Source organism: Eumetopias jubatus, unplaced genomic scaffold (assembly GCF_037043125.1).
Source record: "Eumetopias jubatus isolate StellerSeaLion01/CBP00866 unplaced genomic scaffold, mEumJub1_p1.0 scaffold_16, whole genome shotgun sequence".
Classification (NCBI taxonomy): domain Eukaryota; kingdom Metazoa; phylum Chordata; class Mammalia; order Carnivora; family Otariidae; genus Eumetopias; species Eumetopias jubatus.
Genome location: NW_028274822.1, coordinates 36,147,537 through 36,167,015, shown reverse-complemented (window position 1 = coordinate 36,167,015; position 19,479 = coordinate 36,147,537). Strand labels below are relative to the sequence as shown.

General features: G+C 35.2%; 1 protein-coding gene across 2 annotated transcripts in view; it reads left to right on the top strand.

The window, feature by feature from the left end:
• Window positions 1–19,479, top strand: part of KIAA1328 (KIAA1328 ortholog) — a 362,056-nt gene that overhangs the window by 219,339 nt on the left and 123,238 nt on the right. For both annotated transcript variants that reach the window (XM_028098399.2, XM_088019426.1), the window contains 2 exons: window positions 11,131–11,804; window positions 19,048–19,155. In XM_028098399.2, the coding sequence (XP_027954200.2) occupies window positions 11,131–11,804; window positions 19,048–19,155 (782 nt within the window). The remainder of the gene's footprint in view (window positions 1–11,130; window positions 11,805–19,047; window positions 19,156–19,479) is intronic.

Sequence of the window (19,479 nt, the reverse complement as noted above, 5' to 3'; positions counted from 1 at the left end):
CTTCCCCTTCCCCCACTAGAAGCAAATCTAATCTCACTAATGCTCCGCTCCTCAACTCTGCACATAAGACCCATTTATTTTATTTATTTTTTAATTTTTTTAGAGACAGAGAGCACAAAGTTGTGGAAGATGAGGAGGGGCAGAGGGAGAGGGAGAATCTCAGGCAGGCTCCACGCCCAGCATGGAGCCTGTTGCAGGGCTCGATCTCATGACCCTGAGATCATGACCTGGGCTGAAACCAAGTCTGAGACTTAACCAACTGCACCACCCAGGCACCCCACAATATCCTAAATTTTGAAAAGTCAGGACTTGGCTTTATACATTTAAAGGACTAAGATTTCTAAAAGCTCTTGAGTCCCCAAGGAAGGGCTAGCGCTTTAAGGGTGACCATCTTAAATCTCTTTGGTTTGGTAGTTCTCTGTGCTTTCAGAAATGCTTCTCATTAGCTCTCTTCAATATTCCTGGTCAGCAACCACCTATGTAGGGGGATAAAAGGTATAGAAGACTCTAATCTTTAGTAAAAGGGCTGTGATTCATTTCAGGAAATCTTGGTATAATAACAGCCTGGTTTTCCTTCCCTCCTGTTTCCTACAAGTACACCACAGGTTATATTTCTTGGAATTTCTTAAATACTCTTTTTCAGGAGAGTTTATTTTTACTATCTAGTTTCAAAAATACAACACAGATACTTTTTCTACCTCTGCCAACAACATAAATGCATTCTGTGACCTCCCCTTCAGGGACAGTTAGTTATGTTCGGATGGTGTTAACTTTATGTTTTCTAGAAAGTATACTAAGAATTCTTTGTTAAGATTTACCTTCACTCCTGTACCTCTGAAATAAATAATACATTATATGTTAAAAAAAAAAAAAAGAAGATAGTAGGAAGGGTAAAATGAAGGGGGGAAACTGGAGGGGGAGAGGAACCATGAGAGACTATGGACTCTGAGAAACAAACTGAGGTTCTAGAGGGGAGGGGGGGTGAGGGGATGGGTTAGCCTGGTGATGGGTATTAAAGAGGGCACATTCTGCATGGAGCACTGGGTGTTATACGCAAACAATGAATCATGGAACACTACATCAAAAACTAATGATGTAATGTATGGTGATTAACATAACATAATAAAATTTAAAAAAAAAAGATTTACCTTCACTCAACACAGACTAATCTTGTTTCCTTCCTTTAAAAAGAACTACATTGAAACATCTGCCTACACTCACTTCTTCTTTCCATTCTTGAGGCTGATGGTCACTGGAGCTAGAGAGGAGAGGGCAGTGAACAGATCAGGGGGCCTCTGTTTGGAGCCCCAGGATATACTCTATAAACACAGGATACACTCTATACAAACATAAAGCCAAGAAGGGTGTTTGGGAGTATTGGTGTAAACTCTTAAGAATCATTTTCTTATGCTGCCTCCCTAACTGAATCTAAGTACAGTTGACTTTATTACCCAATATTTTGTTTTCATTTTTATGTCTATGAAGCTTGTCCTCACCACTTCTAATTTGTCTTTATTTCATTTTCTCTATAAGATTATTTCACCTTCTTTCTGGTCTTCATTAAATTAAAACTAGCCTTGTGCATCTGTTTCCTTTGGTAGATATAGAAAACCATGTATAAAGCTGCTTTTCTTTTTCTTTCAACAATGACAATCATATACGTAAAAGCAATTTGAATCAGTACCACTGTTGTGTATTTCTGTGGTGAATGGTTGTGACATCCTATCAAAATATTTAAATCCCATCAAAGTATTTGGGATTATCCTCACAACTATGCATTTGCCTTATTCAGTCTTCATTTGTATCTCTTTCAGATTTAATGATCAGATAAATGAAGATACTGATTTAAGTTTTTAGTGTGTCAATCACATAAGGCAGTAATGTTGTTTAAAAAAAACAGAATTTGCTAGGGGAAATAGAACCAAAGGACATTCAGTAATTTTGCAGTAAGTCTATTAGTTGATAGCTGAACATTTATTGATTTGTATAATTTTTCATCTAACCCTTTTCTTTTCCTTCATCTCCTTGGGGTATAACAATCCAACCACTGTTTTTTAGCTCTTTAAAATAGCCTAAACTATAGAGATTACCAAACCCAACCCCCTATTTTACAAATGTCTAAACTGCCTAAGAGATGTAAAGTGACTGGCCAAAAAAAAAAAAAAAAAAACTCCTAAGTGGCAGAAATGGAAATCTAATCAAGGGCTTTTGACCTCAACTCAAGTATACTGCCAGTCATTCACACTTTCATTCATTCTTACAGCAAATCAACACATTACAACTTTTAAGAAATGTAGTAACGATGAAAGATTATGAGGTTTAGCCTTTTCTGAATCTGGTAGTTACTATTACAAATGTTGGCATAGTTATGGTATATATACCCTAAAAGTTGGTATGGCATTTTGTATCTGTTGCAGTATTCTGTCATCTGTACATTATCACGTGTCTATATTCTTTTAAATCTCATAATTATTGACTTTAATGTCTTTTAGATTCAATAATCCTAGGTTGTGCCACAGTCCCTGTGGGAACTAGAATAAGTTATTAGAGCCTTGCAAATTCATTTGACTGCTGCATTCTGTTACTTTTCTCCCATTGATAGCCTACAGCTTCAGCTGCTGAGCAGCAGAGAGGCTTAAACCTCTAGGGCCCATTAGATTTAACTTGTTTACTGCATTGATATCTATATGTTAAATGACAAGAGAGTTCAGGTTATTGAATAATTTAAAATTCAGCTCTAATTGGTGTCATATGACCTGGAAAAGGCCACGGATGATGCCAGGAGCATGCTGTGAATTTCTTATAAATAATTCATAAATTAGATGATTCATTTGCCTGGATGTCTTCCTAAATGCAAAAGTTTGTAAGTTATAACTGATGATATAACACCTGTAAGTATTTAGTTCATAATGCTGGAAGGTAATCTACCTTGATGATCTTCTAGCAAAATCTGCCAGTATAGAGAGTTAATTGCACTGGGGAGAATGAACATTTATTTGGGATGAGACTTTGGCAAACCATACAGTGCAGCTGTTGCATTACATAGCTTCTGTCAGCTTGACAACTGGTGCATGTAAGTCTGACTTTAAAAATGCAGCATGTCGTTCTATGCCTTATTTCACATTAATTCCAAATGTTCTGGGTAATGCAATGACCTGTCCCACACAGTAATTTAGGTTTGGAAATATTTAATATAGGTATTGAATTCCTGACATCTCAATGAAGGGCACAAGGGGGAAATTTTAAAGTTATAAAATCGAGATTTTCATTCTTATAGTGGGAATGTGAGGATTGTTAATAGGGTGCTTGCCAGGATAGTAAATTAGTATTTGCCATCAGAGATATGAATATCATCAATAGATCGATAATATTTATTCATATTGTTAACCACTAATTCTGTGGCTAACAATTCATAAATGCATTATAAATAATCACTTCCTAATCGTGCAGAGTAAGTAACTACCTGTTGCAAGAATAATTACTGCAGTTTAATTCACCTCTTTTCTTATGGCTTCATTAGCAGAGAGATTGGCCAGGCCTGTAAAAATGATTTGCAGAAACTTACAAAACATCACTGTTTACTTGTTGATCATATTTCACAAAGTAATACTGCAGGTGTTACTGTGTTTTTTAACACGTGAGAACACAGGAAAGCCTTGTATCACCATAGGAATGGTATGTGATTGTGCGTGTTCATGTATATGCTTGCCCACCTGTGTGTGCACGCATACGTATATACAAGATCATATACTGTGTTTTGAGACATCTGTGTTTCCTATGAAGTCTTTTCTAAAATGTCATATAAAAAATAAATAAGACAAAATGTCATATTTTAAGAAGATATCTTAAAGATTCAGAAAACCCTCTTCCAACTCAGAAATTTACTCATTTCCACTCTCAGAAAATTCTTCATGGTGTCCAAGCTAAGTCTCTCACATTTTTTTTAAAAACCTTATACTTTTCTCACATTTTGTGTCTCATGTTCCATGTTATTTTTATGTTGTCATTAACATATATCTACCTAAGTTAAAAGCCATTGTATTCCAACTATGTCATAAGCCAAAAATGCCTGCAATTTCTCCTCATCTTTCTTTTATGCTGTGTATCCCATAGTGTATCACGTCAAAGATTTTATTGGCTTTTTTTGTGACACTTGTAGAGTCTCAACATGTAGTCAGAGTTTGTGGTACCTTTTATATAATACAAACCCTAACATGCTACCATTTTGAACTCAACTTTTTTATTTGTTGTGATCTACAGATCATTTTCCTGTCTGAACTCATTTTTTCAATTATACTATTTGTTTTTCCTGCCCAGGTATATTCTTCTGCATGCTTTTCTGCTAAATATCATTCTTTTCATCTCTGATTGAGCACTCCCTTCAACTCATTTCCATCACACAGATAGCCCATCGCAAGTCATATTGTTCAGTTTGCTTATTGGGTTTTAAGCATATCTTAGCATATTGTAGAATCCTTTAATTGGAGGAGTACTCAATGTAATCATCAGGTTTAATTGGCAAACTATAGTAGGCCAAATCCAGTCTCATGAGTTAACTTTTTTAATGGTTAGGGGAGAAAAGAATATTTCATGAAATGGGAAAATTACCTTGAAATTCAAATTTCAGTGTCCATAAATAAGGTTATCCTGGACCAGTCATTCATTTATGTATTATCTCTTGCTTTCACACCTACAAAAGCGGAACTGAGTAATTATGACAAAAACCATACAGACTACAAAGTCCAAAATGTTTGTCATCTGGCCCTTTACAGAAGTTTGCTAACCTTTGCTGTAGAGCTATGAAAATGAACAAGTTACAACCACATGGCATATTGTGTATAAACTTCACAATTATAATGTTGGGTAAAGAAATCAGACACAGAAGAATATATTTCATATTATTCCATTTATACTTTAAAAATAAACAGGTAAAACCAAATTCTGGTATGGACTTTTAAGCAGGAAAGTATTCAGCAGAGAAAGTCATTCCTATAAAAGTCAAGATAGTCATTTCCTTGGACAGGAGAGGTAGAGAGCAGTGATTGTGCTGTGTCATCAAGGGTCTTCTGCATATAGACAACGGTCTGCCTCCCAAATGGTGGTTACATGGGCAGACATTGTCTTGTGATTATTCACTGAGATGGTTATGTTGGTTTAGTGCACTTTTCTATGTTTATTGTATTTCATATTAAAGAAGTTTTTTTTAAAGCTACATCATGAAGGGGTGCCTGAGTGGCTCAGTCAGCTGGGTGGCTGACTTTTGGTTTCCGCTCTGGTCATGATCTCAGGGTCGTGGGATTGAGCCCCTAGGTCGGGCTCCATGCTCAGCAGTGAGTCCACTTGTCGCTCTCCCTCCTCCTCTGCTCCTCACACTCTGACCTTCCTCTGCATGCTCTAGCTCTCTCTCTCAAATAAATAAATAAAAATCTTTAAAAAAAAAAAAGCTGCATCATGGAGTAATGGAAGACTTAAGATTTGGAGTGAGACATATTCCCACTTATCACATATAATGTTGACGTGATCTTGGGCAAGTTGTATTGATTCATTGAACTTCATCTTTTTATCTGCGAAATGGTAACTATAATAACTAGCTTACAGAGTTGCTAAGAATTACAGGTTGAATATGTAAAATGTTTAGCATAGTACACAGTCAACTCTGAGTTAAGAATGGCCAAAGTGACAAGGTTTTCTGGGAGCATGTTATGCATTCAGTGGTAAGTGAAGGTGAACATTTAGAGCCAAGTTCTCTCATCAGAAAGAATTTGCATAGAGTTGTCTTCCCTGACCTTCATTTTTCATTTCTCATCTCAGCTCTTTAAAGATTATTTTGAATTATAGGAGCACCTGGGTGGCTCAGTCGGTTGAGCATCTGCCTTCGGCTCAGGTCATGATCTCGGGGTCCTGGGATCAAGCTCCACTTCAGGCTCCTTGCTCAATGGGGAGTCTGTTTCTCCCTCTCCCTCTGCCTCTTCCCCCCTGCTTGTGCTCTGTCTCTGTCTGTATCAAATAAATAAAATCTTTTTAAAAATTAAAAAATTTTTAAAATAAAAATTATTTTGAATTATTTAAAGGTATTGGTTTCACCAAGCACTTAACAAAATAAGATATCCAAATGGCCAATAAGCATATGTTAATTACTATCATTACATATCAGAAAAATGCAAAATAAAATCACAGTGAGATTTCACTACACACCAGACTGGCTTAAAGTAAAAACATACCATCAGTGTGGGCAGCTCTTTCTGTCCACAGGTCCTGTACCTGTGCTTTAACAAAATTTTGCACCGAAAAAAAAGTGTTAGTGTGAATGTGAAACAACTGGGACTCTTTTACTGTGCTGATGGAGACATAGAATAGAATGACCACTCTGGAACAGGTATTGGCTGTTTCTAATAAAGTCAAACATATGCCTACCCTGTGTCCAAGAGAAATAAATACCTGTTACTAGAAAAAAGACTTGTATAAAGGGGCACCTGGGTGGCTCAGTCGGTTAAGCATACTACTCCTGATTTCGGCTCGGATCATGATCTCAGGGTCATGAGATCAAGCACGGCATTGGGCTCCATGCTGGGCATGGAGCTTGCTTAAGATTCTCTTTCTCCCTCTCCATCTGCCCCCCCTTAAAAAAAAGGCTTGTGTAAGAAACTGCTAGCACCTTTATTCATAGCAGCCCTAAACAAGAAACAACATAATCCAATAAGAGAATGAATAAACAAATTTTGCTATATTCATAAAATGAAATACTATGCAGCAATAAAAAAAGAATTATATTGATACAGACAAGAACATACCATAAAGGAAGCTCAAAATTATGTTGAGCTTAAGAATCTAGCCACAGGGGTGCCTGAGTGGTTCAGTCAGTTGAGCGTGTGACTCTTGATTTCAGCTTGGGTCATGATCTCATGGTTGGTGAGATTGAGCTGCTCATTGGGCTCTGCACTCAGAGCAGAGTCTGATTGGGATTCTCTCTCTCCTCTTCCTCTTCCCTCCACTCACTCACGCACTCTCTCATAAATAAATAAATAAATAAATAAATAAATAAATACATATCTAAAAAAAAGAAGCTAGTCACAAAAGAATAGCGTACTTTATGATTCCATTTATATGAGGCAAAACTAATCTGTGGTCATAGAACTGAGAATAATCGTTGCCTCTGGGAGTGTAAAGATGTTGGTCTGACTAGAAAGAGCACAAGGAACTTTCTGGGGTAATAATGATTACATGGGTATATGCAAATGTAAAAATTTATCAAGCTGTACACTTAAGACATGTGCATTTTTTATATGTAAATTATGCCTCCATTAAAAAAATCGATTGGTTCCTAAATTAGTGTTCTATATCTGAAAAATTCATATCAAACCCATATGCTAGAGACAGCAGTTTGGGATTTGTTAGTTTAAGCCTTAGTTAAAAGAAGGTACATTTGTAAATATCTCATAGAAAGCATGGAGCAGCAGCTCTGGAAAGAAAAACACATCTGTTTCATTCAGGCCCATTGTGACTTGCATGTGTCCCAGAGGCAATATTTGTCTCAATTTCACTAATAAAATAACTTAATTTCTTATATTCAGATTCTACCAGGCAGTTTTCTATTTCTTCTCTCTTTCTCTTCCATAGTAGCACGTAATTCAGTCTAATCATGGATTCTAATTTTCATTTCTAATTTTCTGTGACCCATAACCCAACTTGACTCTTTCTACTTATCTGATACAGTTAGCCCCTAGTCACTATGTGCAAGCCCCAGTGCTCTATATCCAGAGGAGTAAATATAGCCCTTGACCTCAAGATTGGTCGAGGCAGAGAAGTCAATGATAACAACAGTAGTAATAATTTTAATAGGAAACATGGTTTGAATACTGACTTTAGGTTAGGCACTATCCAGAGCACTTTATATGAATTATCCAGTATCACAACAACCCTAAGAGGCAGTGCAGGATGTCAGGGTAAGACTGACATCTTTTGTATGAGGACAGAGATGAAGAACCTCTCTATTATCTCAAGTATTTCAACTCTGGCCCAATCCTCACTTCAGCAAAATAAAGCTGGATAACAAAACTCATTCTCTTTAGAAGTAATCTGCTGTAACTGCACATGTCTCTTGGAGATCTTACCTCCCGCCACACACACATACCCCATAATGTTCTCCTTGAAAAAAGTTTGGGTAAGTATAAGGGTTTTTTTTTTCCTTTTTGTAAATTGGTACCCTTATAAATTGGCACCCTTGATAACTGCCCATCTGACCACCATGTTTAGTTTTTGAGGTAGAAGCTGTCTTTAATCCCTGTTTTATTGATGAGAAAACTAAGGGTCAGGCAAGTTGAGTAATGTGCTTTTTTTTTTGCTTTGTATTGCTGTGTAACAAATTACTACAAATTTACTGGTTTAATACACATACACATTTATTATCTCACAGTTTCTCTAGGTCATGAGTCGGGCACAGGTTAGTTGGGGCCTCTGCTGGGTCTTAGAAAGCTGCAGTCAAGGTGACAGCTGGACCGCATTCTAATCTGGAGCTCTCGGTCCCCTTCCAAACTCACATGGTTGTCGGCAGAATTTATTTTCTTGCATCTGTATGATCGATGGCTCACTTTTTGCTAGCTGTTAGCTGGAAACTGCCTTCTGCTCTAGAAGTCATTGCCACATGACCCCCTTCACTGGTCTTCCCACAACATGTGAGCTTATTTCTTCAAGGCCACTCTCCAAAATTAGGGAGGGCACCAGACCCTTTTTTAAAGGACCACTTAATTAGGTCTGGCCCATATAAGATAATCTCCTTTTTATTAATTCAAAGCCAGCTGATGAGGAGGAGCCTTAGTTACATCTGTAACATTCCTTTGGCCATTTACTGTAGCATAACAACGGGATTCATATCTCGTCATATTCCCAAAGTCTACCCATACTGAGGGGAGGAGATAATACAAGGTGGGTACACCAAGAAGACAGGAATCTTGGGGACCATCTTAGAATCCTGCCTACCAACATGCACAGTCACCCATCAGGTAATTGGCAAAGCAGTGTGCTCTTTGAGCAAAGTATGCATCAAAATCATTATGTTGAACTGCCTCTCAAAAACAGAAAAAGTTAACTACCAAAAAAAATATTTTTTAATATTCCAAATACCTGACATTTATGAATACTTTAATAATTAGTACCATTAACATAAGTATCAGCTATGTCAATACCTAAAAATGCACGTATGTAAATAATGTTAAGGAACAAAAATAAGACTATAAAATAATACATACATGCTATTGTTATATTGCTAAAACAAGGATTAGGAAATATATGATAATGTTAAATAGTTGATTTAAGTTTCCAGACCTTTAAAAAATTTACCCGTCATTTTTTAAATATAATAATTCTATAAAAAGATAGCTTAGAATACAAAATAGCAGATGATAAATGTTAAATATTTGTTTTGACAGTAAGTGCTACAGAAGTTCAGAGTAGGGGAGATTAATGTGGACTAGAATTTCCCTTTAGTTGTAAAATAAGGTTAATTTTTTTATGAGGTAGTTTATCATAAATTTTGCCCTAGGACTGGTTTCTTTTCTGTAGCTTGCAACCTATTCAATGTCATCTGCTCAGTGTAAAGGATTATGTGTCTTCTTTGAAGAGGACCACATCTTTTTCCCAGATGTGGCTCATTCTCATTTGAATAGAACCCCTTTAGTATTGCTGTAGAAACTCAAAATCTTAAGAGTTCTTGTTAATAGCCCTCTTTTATCAGAAGATAGGAAACATGGTGTTGATGTATATCTGTTGACACTTTTTACCAATTTTTTACCAATCAGTTCATCATTTTCAACTACGGCAAAGTAAATTGGCAGGATTTTTCCCCCTTCTCCTAGAGACCTCAATTATTCATTTATTCCATGTCTCCAGAATAAGATAAGCATCTCAACTGTTTATGAGTTCTAATTTAAAAAGAAGTTGTGGTAGACTGGATAATGTCCCCCCCTCCCCCCCCCCCGCCAAATATGCCCATGTCCTAATTCCTGAAGCCTGTTCTAATTCCTGGAGCCTGTGAATGTCTCTTTCAATGACACAAAGGATTTTATATGACAAGAGACTTTATAGATGTGATTAAGTTAATGATCTGGAGATAAGGAAATTACCCAGGATTACCTGGGTGAGCCCCATGTTATCAAAACATGAGACACAGGAGGAGTCAGGTGTCCCATGTTACAGATCAGTAGTTCTCAAAGTGTGGTCCCAGATGAGCAGCGTCAGTATCATCTGGCAACTGGCTAAAAACGCAGCTTCTCCAACTCTGCTCCAGACTTCCTGAATGCAAAACTCTGGGTATGAAGCCCAGCAATTCACATTTAACAGTTCCTCCAGGTGATTTTCATACATGCTAAAGTTTGAGGATCACTGATATAAACTAAGTTTTGCTCTCCCTGATAGAACAGGCTTGAGGCTAAAAAACCGGAAAGCTCACTCTATTGGCCTGCAACTACTTCCTTTCTGCATGAGTTGTATCAGGCTATAATCACTTGAACAGTTTAATTGAAAAATCACTTATGTTTATAGCTGAAATTAAATATGTTTTGTATTTAAATAATTGCTTTTGATTAGAATCATATTTTTTGGAAAGTGCTTGGTTTTATTTGTGTGCTATAAAGATATTTATAAAAATTCATCAAATTTCTGACGGTAACTAACATCTTATTCAGGGTAAGATGAAATGTTTTACAACAAATCTCATTGTGTGTAATGGACAAAGGGCATTAGAAAGGGTATTTAAGGTGGCTGAATGGATTTCTTGGCTTAGTATTTAAAAGTAAACATTTTAAGACATTAACATAATTTAATGTTTTTGTCTCTTCTCAAAGTTGATTTTATGTAACCCTCATTATTTGCAACATCCTGTCATCTTGCTTAAGCAGCAAATAGCAACACTTTCTTTTTATCATCCCTGTAGATTTACTGAAATGTAGATTGTTTGAAAATGGTTTTAGCTTTGTGGCACATGTCTGTTTAGCTGTGTGAATATGATCATTTATTATTTAAGAAGACAAAACAACAACTTCATTTTGGTAAACATATATCATTGATTTCTGAAAAGCCAAAAGAGCTCATTTCAGTGTACTCTTATTTGACAAATGATCTTGTGGTTCCTTTTAGGTATCCAGTAGGAAAAGCACTCTTCAGTCTTCAGCTATGGAACTAGATGGTTCCTACTTGAGTGTAGCCAAATCACAATCCTGCTATCAAACCAAGCAGAGGCCTAAGTCTGCAAACCAGGACTCAGCTTCAGAAGCCCTTCTGCAGTTTAGGAATAATTCTTTGAAACCAGCAGACTTCCGTTATCCCAAAACGGACCTAGACAGGGTGTCATCAAAGACCAGAACATGTGACTATGGATCTCCAGGGAGAGAACTGGCAGATGCAGTCCCTACAGAGAAGGTTCCACCAGCAGAATTGAAGATGAAAGAATGCCAACCCCTGAAGCCTACTCCTCCCAGTCAGTGTTGTGGTCATAGACTTTCTGAAAATGTAGATCCTATTCATGAAAGCCATCCTACACACATGGCCCCTCAATATTCCAGAACACATCTGGAATCATGCAGTTATTGTGGGCTCTCCTGGACATCCCTGATGCATGGTCAAGGGACCCAGCAGTCTGGTGAAACTGATGTCAAAAAGCAACTCTCAGAAAATAGAAGACAGCAACTTATGCTTCAGAAAATGGAGCTGGAAATTGAAAAAGAGCGCCTTCAGCATCTGCTGACCCAGCAGGAGACAAAGCTTCTCCTAAAACAGCAGCAGCTTCATCAGTCTCGACTGGATTACAATTGGTGAGTCTTATTTGTTCTTTCAGCAATGTCTGTAGCTTAGAGAACACGGTGTAAAGTAACTGTTGTGCTACTCTAACACTTGCGAAGGAACAGAGGTTCCTCGGGGGCTTGGCTTGCTCAAGATGCATGCTCACTAGGACAACTAAGTCAATTCCACTATCTCATTTGGAAGACTTGGAAGATTACCTTGTCTTCCAGAATGTTAGCTTAGAATATCTACTTCTGAGTGATCCATTGTCACTTTTGCTGGATTCCAAAGGGAATATTTTTAAAAGAAATGATTGTATAAAAACACTTTGCTGTTTGTGATCATTATAGAGAATAATGGGCATTAAGTAAAAATTTGAGACTTCAGGATGTGGAAACAGATAGTGAGGCAGAGTGATTAACTATCACCATTCCATATTTATGTCTATCCACCATAATACAAAATACAACAAATGATAGGAGCCTTTTCAGTTCAGCCTTTTCTCATCATGAAGCATAACCTGTTCAATAACCAATTCTTATAAACTTACCTACATTTAAACTCTTCTTCCCTTAACAATTCTTCCCTAAGAACAGTGTTTCAGAAAACTAAATTGGTATTTTGAGATTATGTAGCTCAGCATAGTTTTCCACGCAGCATCATAAAGTTTGCCATCTTAATGTATTCAAGCAAAATTATTAAATCAGACACAATTATATTTAAACATAATAATGTTATTTAACATATTCCACCAGTGGAAATGAAGATGAAAGAATGTTAAAATAACATATTTTAAACATAATATGTCACTTATGTCTTTAAAAAATAAATTAGAAGTTGTCATAAGGAAATGCTTGTGTGTGTGTGTATATATTTATTTATATATGTGTATATATATATCCCTGCCATTTCCTTCTTGATCAAACTTACTATTTCCCCGTTTATACACACTCATACATCCTATACAGACACACTTAATATGAATGTCATTTTCTTTTACTTCTTAATTTTCTCTCACTTAAAGATTCTGCCTAATATTTTTTAGATTCTAATTTCTTTGAGAGTTCCGTCTTGACATTTTTCCGTGAGTGTAATACTTTTCTTGGAACCAGAAATGCTCTTCCTCTTTCTCTTCATTCATGGTCAGACAGTTCTATTCTTCATTGTTGAAAGCTGGAGGCATTTAACGTAACTGAAAATGAAGGTTCTTACAAGATTGTCACCAAACTCCAAAAGGTTGCTTCAGTTTTATAACCCCAGTCTCTAATCCTCCAGTTAATGTGTCGTCTCTCCTAAGAATGTTATTTAACAAACGTTTATAAAATGCCTGTGATATGTCAGAAATGGTTCTAGGCTAGAAAATGAATCAAATGTGCTCTTTAAAGAGGGCACAGTCCAGGAGGGGAGAATGGATAATTTTAGAATAGGTATCATGTTCATTTGAAAGCACTGTTTATTGAAATAATGCTGCATAACGACAATAAAGTCTTTATTGTTCTCTTGATCATCCTAGCTTAGATGAGAGAGCTATGAAACAGTTTTTGAGCAAGTTTTATTTATGTATAAATTGCAAAAGTTTATACATATTTATAGAGCTTTTATAAACTTTTTATTTTGAAATAATTAGAGATTGACAGGAAGTTGCAAAAACAGTAGAGGTTCCCCTCCAGTTTTTCCCAATGGCTATGTCTTACATAACTATAATGCAATGTCAAAATTAGTAAATTAACATTGGTACAATGTGTGTGTCTACCTCTATGCCATTTTACACGTGTGTAGACTTGCATAATCACCACAGCAATCAAAATATAGAACTATTTCATCACTATTAAGATTTCCTTTTTACTACCCTATTTGAGTTGCCTACCCTTTTCTGCCCCCACCATCCCTAATCCTTGGAACCCACTAATCTTTGTATCTATAATTTTGGCATTTTGAGAATGTTATATAAATGAAAATGTACAGTGTGTGAACTTTTGATAGTGGCCTTTTTCACTCAGTACAATGTTCTTAAGATCCATCTAGGTTGTTACATATACTGTACCTTTTGATTGCAGAGTCGTCGTCCATGATATGGTTATCCCGTGATCTGTTTAACCATTTATATCTATTGAAGGACAACTTGGTTTTTTGCCTGTTACAAATAGAGCTGCTATGTACATTTTTATACAAGTTTCCGTGTGGACTAAGAAGGTTCTCATTTCTACAAATTAAAGCTAGCACTGTGATTGCTAGATCATATGATAAGTGTCTATTTAGTTTAAAAAAATTAAATCTACATTTAGCTTATACATTTAGTATAAAATACTTCTTCTCCAGCAATGTATAAGGGACTTTTTCCTCTATATCCTTACCAGCATTTGGAATTGTCACAAATTTTTTATTTTGCCTGTTCTAATCTGTGTATAATGATACTTTGTTGTGGTCTTAATTTACATTTCTCCAATGACTAATGATGTTGAAAATCTTTTCATTTGCTTGTTTGCCCTTCTTCCATCTTTTTGGGTAAATTGTTTCTTTAATATCTTTGTCTTTATTCTAATTGGATTGCTTAAGGTTTTTTTTACTGTTGAATTTTGAGAGCTTTTTATATATTCTAGATATGTCCTTTCTCAAATATGTGGATTGCAAATATTTCCTCCTATTCTGTAGCTTATCCTTTTAATCCCTTAACAGGATCTTTAACATAGCAAGAGGTTTTAATTTTGGTGAAGTTTAATTTATCAATTTTTTTCTTATAGATTATATAAAATTTTTATCATGAATGTTTTTTATGCATCAATTGATGTGATCATGTGATTTTTTTAAAATTTAGCCTGCTAATATGGTAGATTACATTTATTGATTTTTGAATATTGCTCTAGTGTTGCATCCCTGGAAAATAAGCCCCATTTAGCTACAGTGTAAAATACTTCTTATATATTACCAAATTCCATTTACTAATATTGTGTTAAGGGCATTTGCATCAATACTGGTGAGGGATTTTGGTCTGTATTTTTGTTTTTTGTACTGTCTTTGTCTAATTTTGTTATCAAGGTAATACTGGTCTCGTTTATTTCATTCATTTCTTTTATTATTTTCTTCCTCCTGCTTGCTTTGGATTTATCTTCTCTTCTATTTTTAAATTTCTTAAGGTGGGAGCTTAGATTATTGATTGGAGACTTCTTTTCTGGTGGAAGCATTTATTGCTATACATTTCTGTCTCAGCACTGTTTTAAGTATGTCTCACAAGTTTTGGTATGTTCATGTGTTCACTTAGTATAATGTTCCTCTAGGTTCCTCCGTGGTGTTGCAACTGTCTGGGTTTCCTTCTTTCTCATGACTGAATAATACATATGTATTTTTATGTATCTCTTTTTACCATTTATTTGTCGACAGACACTTAGGTTGTTTTCATTACAAGTAACACTGCAGTGAACATGGGGTACAGATATCTCTTTAAGATACTAACTTCATCCCCTTTGAACAGATACCCAGAAGTAGTACTGCTGGATCATATGGTAGTTCTGTTTTTAATTTTCTTGAGAAACTTCCATATTGTTTTTCATAATGGCTGTACCAATTTACATTCCCGCCAGCAGTGTATACGGATTCCTTTTCTCCATATCCTGCCCATTTGTTATCTCTTTTTCCTTTTGATCAAAGCCAACCAAACAGGTGTGAGGCAATATCTCATTGTAGTTTTGATTTGTATTTCCCTGACAATTAGTGATGTTGAGCATCTTTTCATGTACCTGTTAGTCACTTGTTTGTCTTCTTTGGAAAAATGTCCTTTCAGTGCCTCTTCCCATTTTTTAATTGGGTTATTTGGTTTTTTGCTGTTGCGTTGTGTTAGTTCCTTGTATATTTTGAATATTAACCCTTGATCACCTTTATCATATATATAATAATCCCATATCATATATGTAATTTGCAAATATTTTCTCTCCTTCCATAGGTTGCCTTTTCATTTTTATAGTTTATTTATTTTGCTGTGCAGAAACCTTTTATCTTGATGTGGTCCCACTTATTTTTGCTATTGTTGCCTGAGCTTTTGGTGTCAAATCCAAAAAATCATTGCCAACACCAATGTCAAGGAGCTTTTTCCCTATGTTTTCTTCCAGTAGTTTTACAGTTTCAGGTCTTACATTTAAGTCTTTAATCCAGTTAAGATTAATTTTTCATTCTGAGTATTTTGTTGTTTTTGATTCATGGGTAAATGGGATTGATTTCTTAATTTCTTTTTTAGATAGTTCATGTGAGTGTATAGAAATGCAACTGATTTTTGTATGTTGATTTTGTATTCTGTAAATTTAGTGAATTCGTTCATTAGTTCTAACAGTTGTTTGGTGGCATCTTCATTGTTTTTTATGTATAAGATTGTGTCACCTGCAAACAGAGACGATTTTACTTTTCTTCCTGATTGGGATATCTTTTATTTCTTTTTCTTGCCTAATTACTCTGGCTGATACTTCCAGTATTATGTTGAATAAAAGTGGGAAGAATAGATATCCTTGTCTTGTTCCTGATCTTAAGGGAAAAGTTTTCAACCTTTCACCATTGAATATGATGTTAGTAGTGGGCTTGTGATATATGCCCTTGATTATGTTGAGTTATATTCTTTCTATACTCAGTTTCTTGAGAGCTTTATCATGAAAGGATGTTAAATTGTGCTAAATGCTTTTCCTGCTATTGAGATGATCAATGATTTTTATCCTTTATTCTATTAATGTGGTAAATTCCATTTGATAGTATTTTGTTGAGAATTTTTTTCATCTATATTCATTACGGATACTGACCTATTTTTTTTTTCTTGTAGTGTCCTTAACTGGCTTTGGTATTCGGCTAATGCTGCCTTATAGAATGAGTTTGGGAGTGTTCCTTTCTATTAAATTTTTTGGAATTATTTTATCTTATTTTATTTTTAAAGATGTATTTATTTTATTTTAGAGAGAGAGAGAATGGGGATGGGAGACAGAGGGAGAGGGAGAGAGAATCCTCAAGCAGACTCTGTTCTGTGCTCAGAGCCCCACTCAGGACTCAATCTCACAACCCTGAGATCATGACCTGAGCCGAAACCAAGAATCAGACACTTAACTGACTGTACCACCCTTGTGCCCCTGGAAGAATTTTAGAAGGATTTGCATTAATTCTTCTTAAAATGCTTAGTAGAATTCACCAATGAAACTCTCCAGTCCTGGATTTTTCTTTGTTGGAAGGTTTTTGGTCACTGATTTAATCTCCTTAGTCATTTTTGGTCTGTTAAGATTTTCTGTTTCTTCATCATTAAGTCTTGGTAGGTTATATATTCCTAGGAATTTATCATTTCTTCTAGGCTATCCAAATTTTGGCATATAGCTATTTATATTAGACTCTTACCATCCTTTGTAATTCTGTGGTATCAGTTATAACGTCTTCTCTTTCATTTCTGATTTTATTTGAGTCTTCTCTCTTTTTCTTCTTAGTCTATCTAAGAGTTTGCTAATTTTGTTTATCCTTTCAGAAAACCAGCTTTTAGTTTCAGTAACCCTTTCTATTATTTTTCTGGTCTCTGTTTCTGCTCTGCTCATTGTTATTATCTTCCTTCAGCTAACTTTGGCCTTAGTTTGTTTTTCTTCTTGTGGTTCCTTGAGGTATAAATGTAGGTTGTTTATTTGAGATCTTTCTTTTTTCTTACTATAGATATTTATCACTCTAAACTTCCCTCTTAAAACTGTTTTTGACCTATTCCGTAAGTTTTGGTATGTTGTGTTTTTATTTTCGTTTGTTTCAAGATATTTTTTGGTTTCCCTATTGATTTCTTCTTTGACTCATTGGTTGTTCAGGAGTGTATTGTTTAATTTCCACTTGTGAATTTTCCAACTTTCCTGTTACTTACTGACTTAACAGTTTTATTCCATTGTGTTTGGAAAAGGTATATTTCAGTCTTCTAAAATTTGTTAAGTGTTGTTTTGTGACCTAACATGATCTATCCTGGAAAATGTATTTATACCTGAAAAGAATACGTATTCTGCTGCTGTTGGATGGAATGCTCTGTATCTGTCTATTAGGTCTGTTTTATATAAAGTATATTCAAGTCCAGTGTTTCTTTGATGTTTGGATGGTCTATCCATTATTGAAAGTGGGTGTTTTGAAGTCATCTATTGTTATTGTATTGTTGTCTATTTCTCCCTTTAGATATGTTAGTATTTGCCTAATAAATTTGGGTGCTGCAATGTTAGGTACATATATATTTACAATTGCTAATGTACTCTTGATGAATCAACCTTTTTATTATTATATAGTGATTTTGTCTCTTTTTACAATTTTTGATTTGTCGATTTTGTCTGATATAAGTAGAGCTACCCCTCCTCTCTGCACTTACCTACCTATATGTCACTACCAAATATTATTATTAAATTTTAAGTTCCTAGAGGGTAATTAATCTACACATTTTCTTTGTATATTACTGTACATAGTTAGTTGCAGCTATAAGACTGTCTTTGACAATGATGGAAATGATACTGTTTTAATAATATCTTCCCTTCTTCATGGTTTTATTTCATAGTTAAAAGAATATACTTTTATAGATTTCATTTCTAAAAATGAACCAGAGAATATTTCTAAAAAACTTAGAAAAATGGGTAGAAGATGTTACGTATTAGGTGCCAGTGATCAATTGCTACCCAAACTTCTGGTAGAACATGCTAATTTCTTTAGATGCTTTCCCTCCTCAGTACATCAAAGATGGGAGTAAGTTAGCATCGTTAGATAGAATTTCTTCCAATTTTTGGCAGGGGAGGGACATTTTTCTGTTATCCTGAGAAAATACATTGGTCAGTGAGACATAGGCCCAGCTTTTTGAATTGTCAATATGGGAAGTAGTTGCCTCCTATGGATCTATTGGGCAGGGTCAATGATACTTGGTGTTACTAGAATTCCCATTAAGACTCTGGTGATCAAAATACACTTGCTTAGGAGTGAAGAGAGAGAAACTTAAAATTTCTAGAGAAGAAACTTAAAGTACTCCTAAAGCATCTATAATGTTGACATTTTGAATGATATTCTGACCAACTCAGTCTCCCCCATTTCCTCTATAAATAAAGAAAATTTAAGTTCTGTAAAATGGATTTGTGTTTATTTTATTTTATTTACATCATGTGTGTATTTAGGAAGTACGCATTTATTTTGACAGACTGAGTTTTAATTTCAAAATAATCTCTGGAGGTCTAGCTGAAGGAATATGGTCTTCCAAGGGTTACCATTCAGTTTCTTAGGTTCCACGGGATTAGAAATTCTCTAAATTTACTTTTTCAGGTTAAGAACTCAAGCTGTATTTAAGTCAAGAGAACTCCTTGCTGCTAAAGAGTTTACCAAACCCCGAGACTTCAATCTGGATATGAATGGGGATGACTCTGGACCAAGGTAAATCTGACTAATGGGTGAAAGTAAGAACATGTAGAACACAGATATTAAGGATATGTTTGGTATATATTTATAGCTTTATATAGGTTTATATCAGTTTTCTGATAATATGAATAAATACATTCTCATTATAAATTTTTTTTAAAATATAGGAAAGTGTAAAGAAGAAAATAATCATTCATGATCCTACCATTCAGAGATGATCCTTTGAACCCTCTCCTTTCTGTCTTTCTTTTATGATAACATATTCTATATTGAGTAATAGGGATTATGCTTATGCAGAATTTTAATTTTTGCTTTTTTCACTGAATCATATTTTCTGAT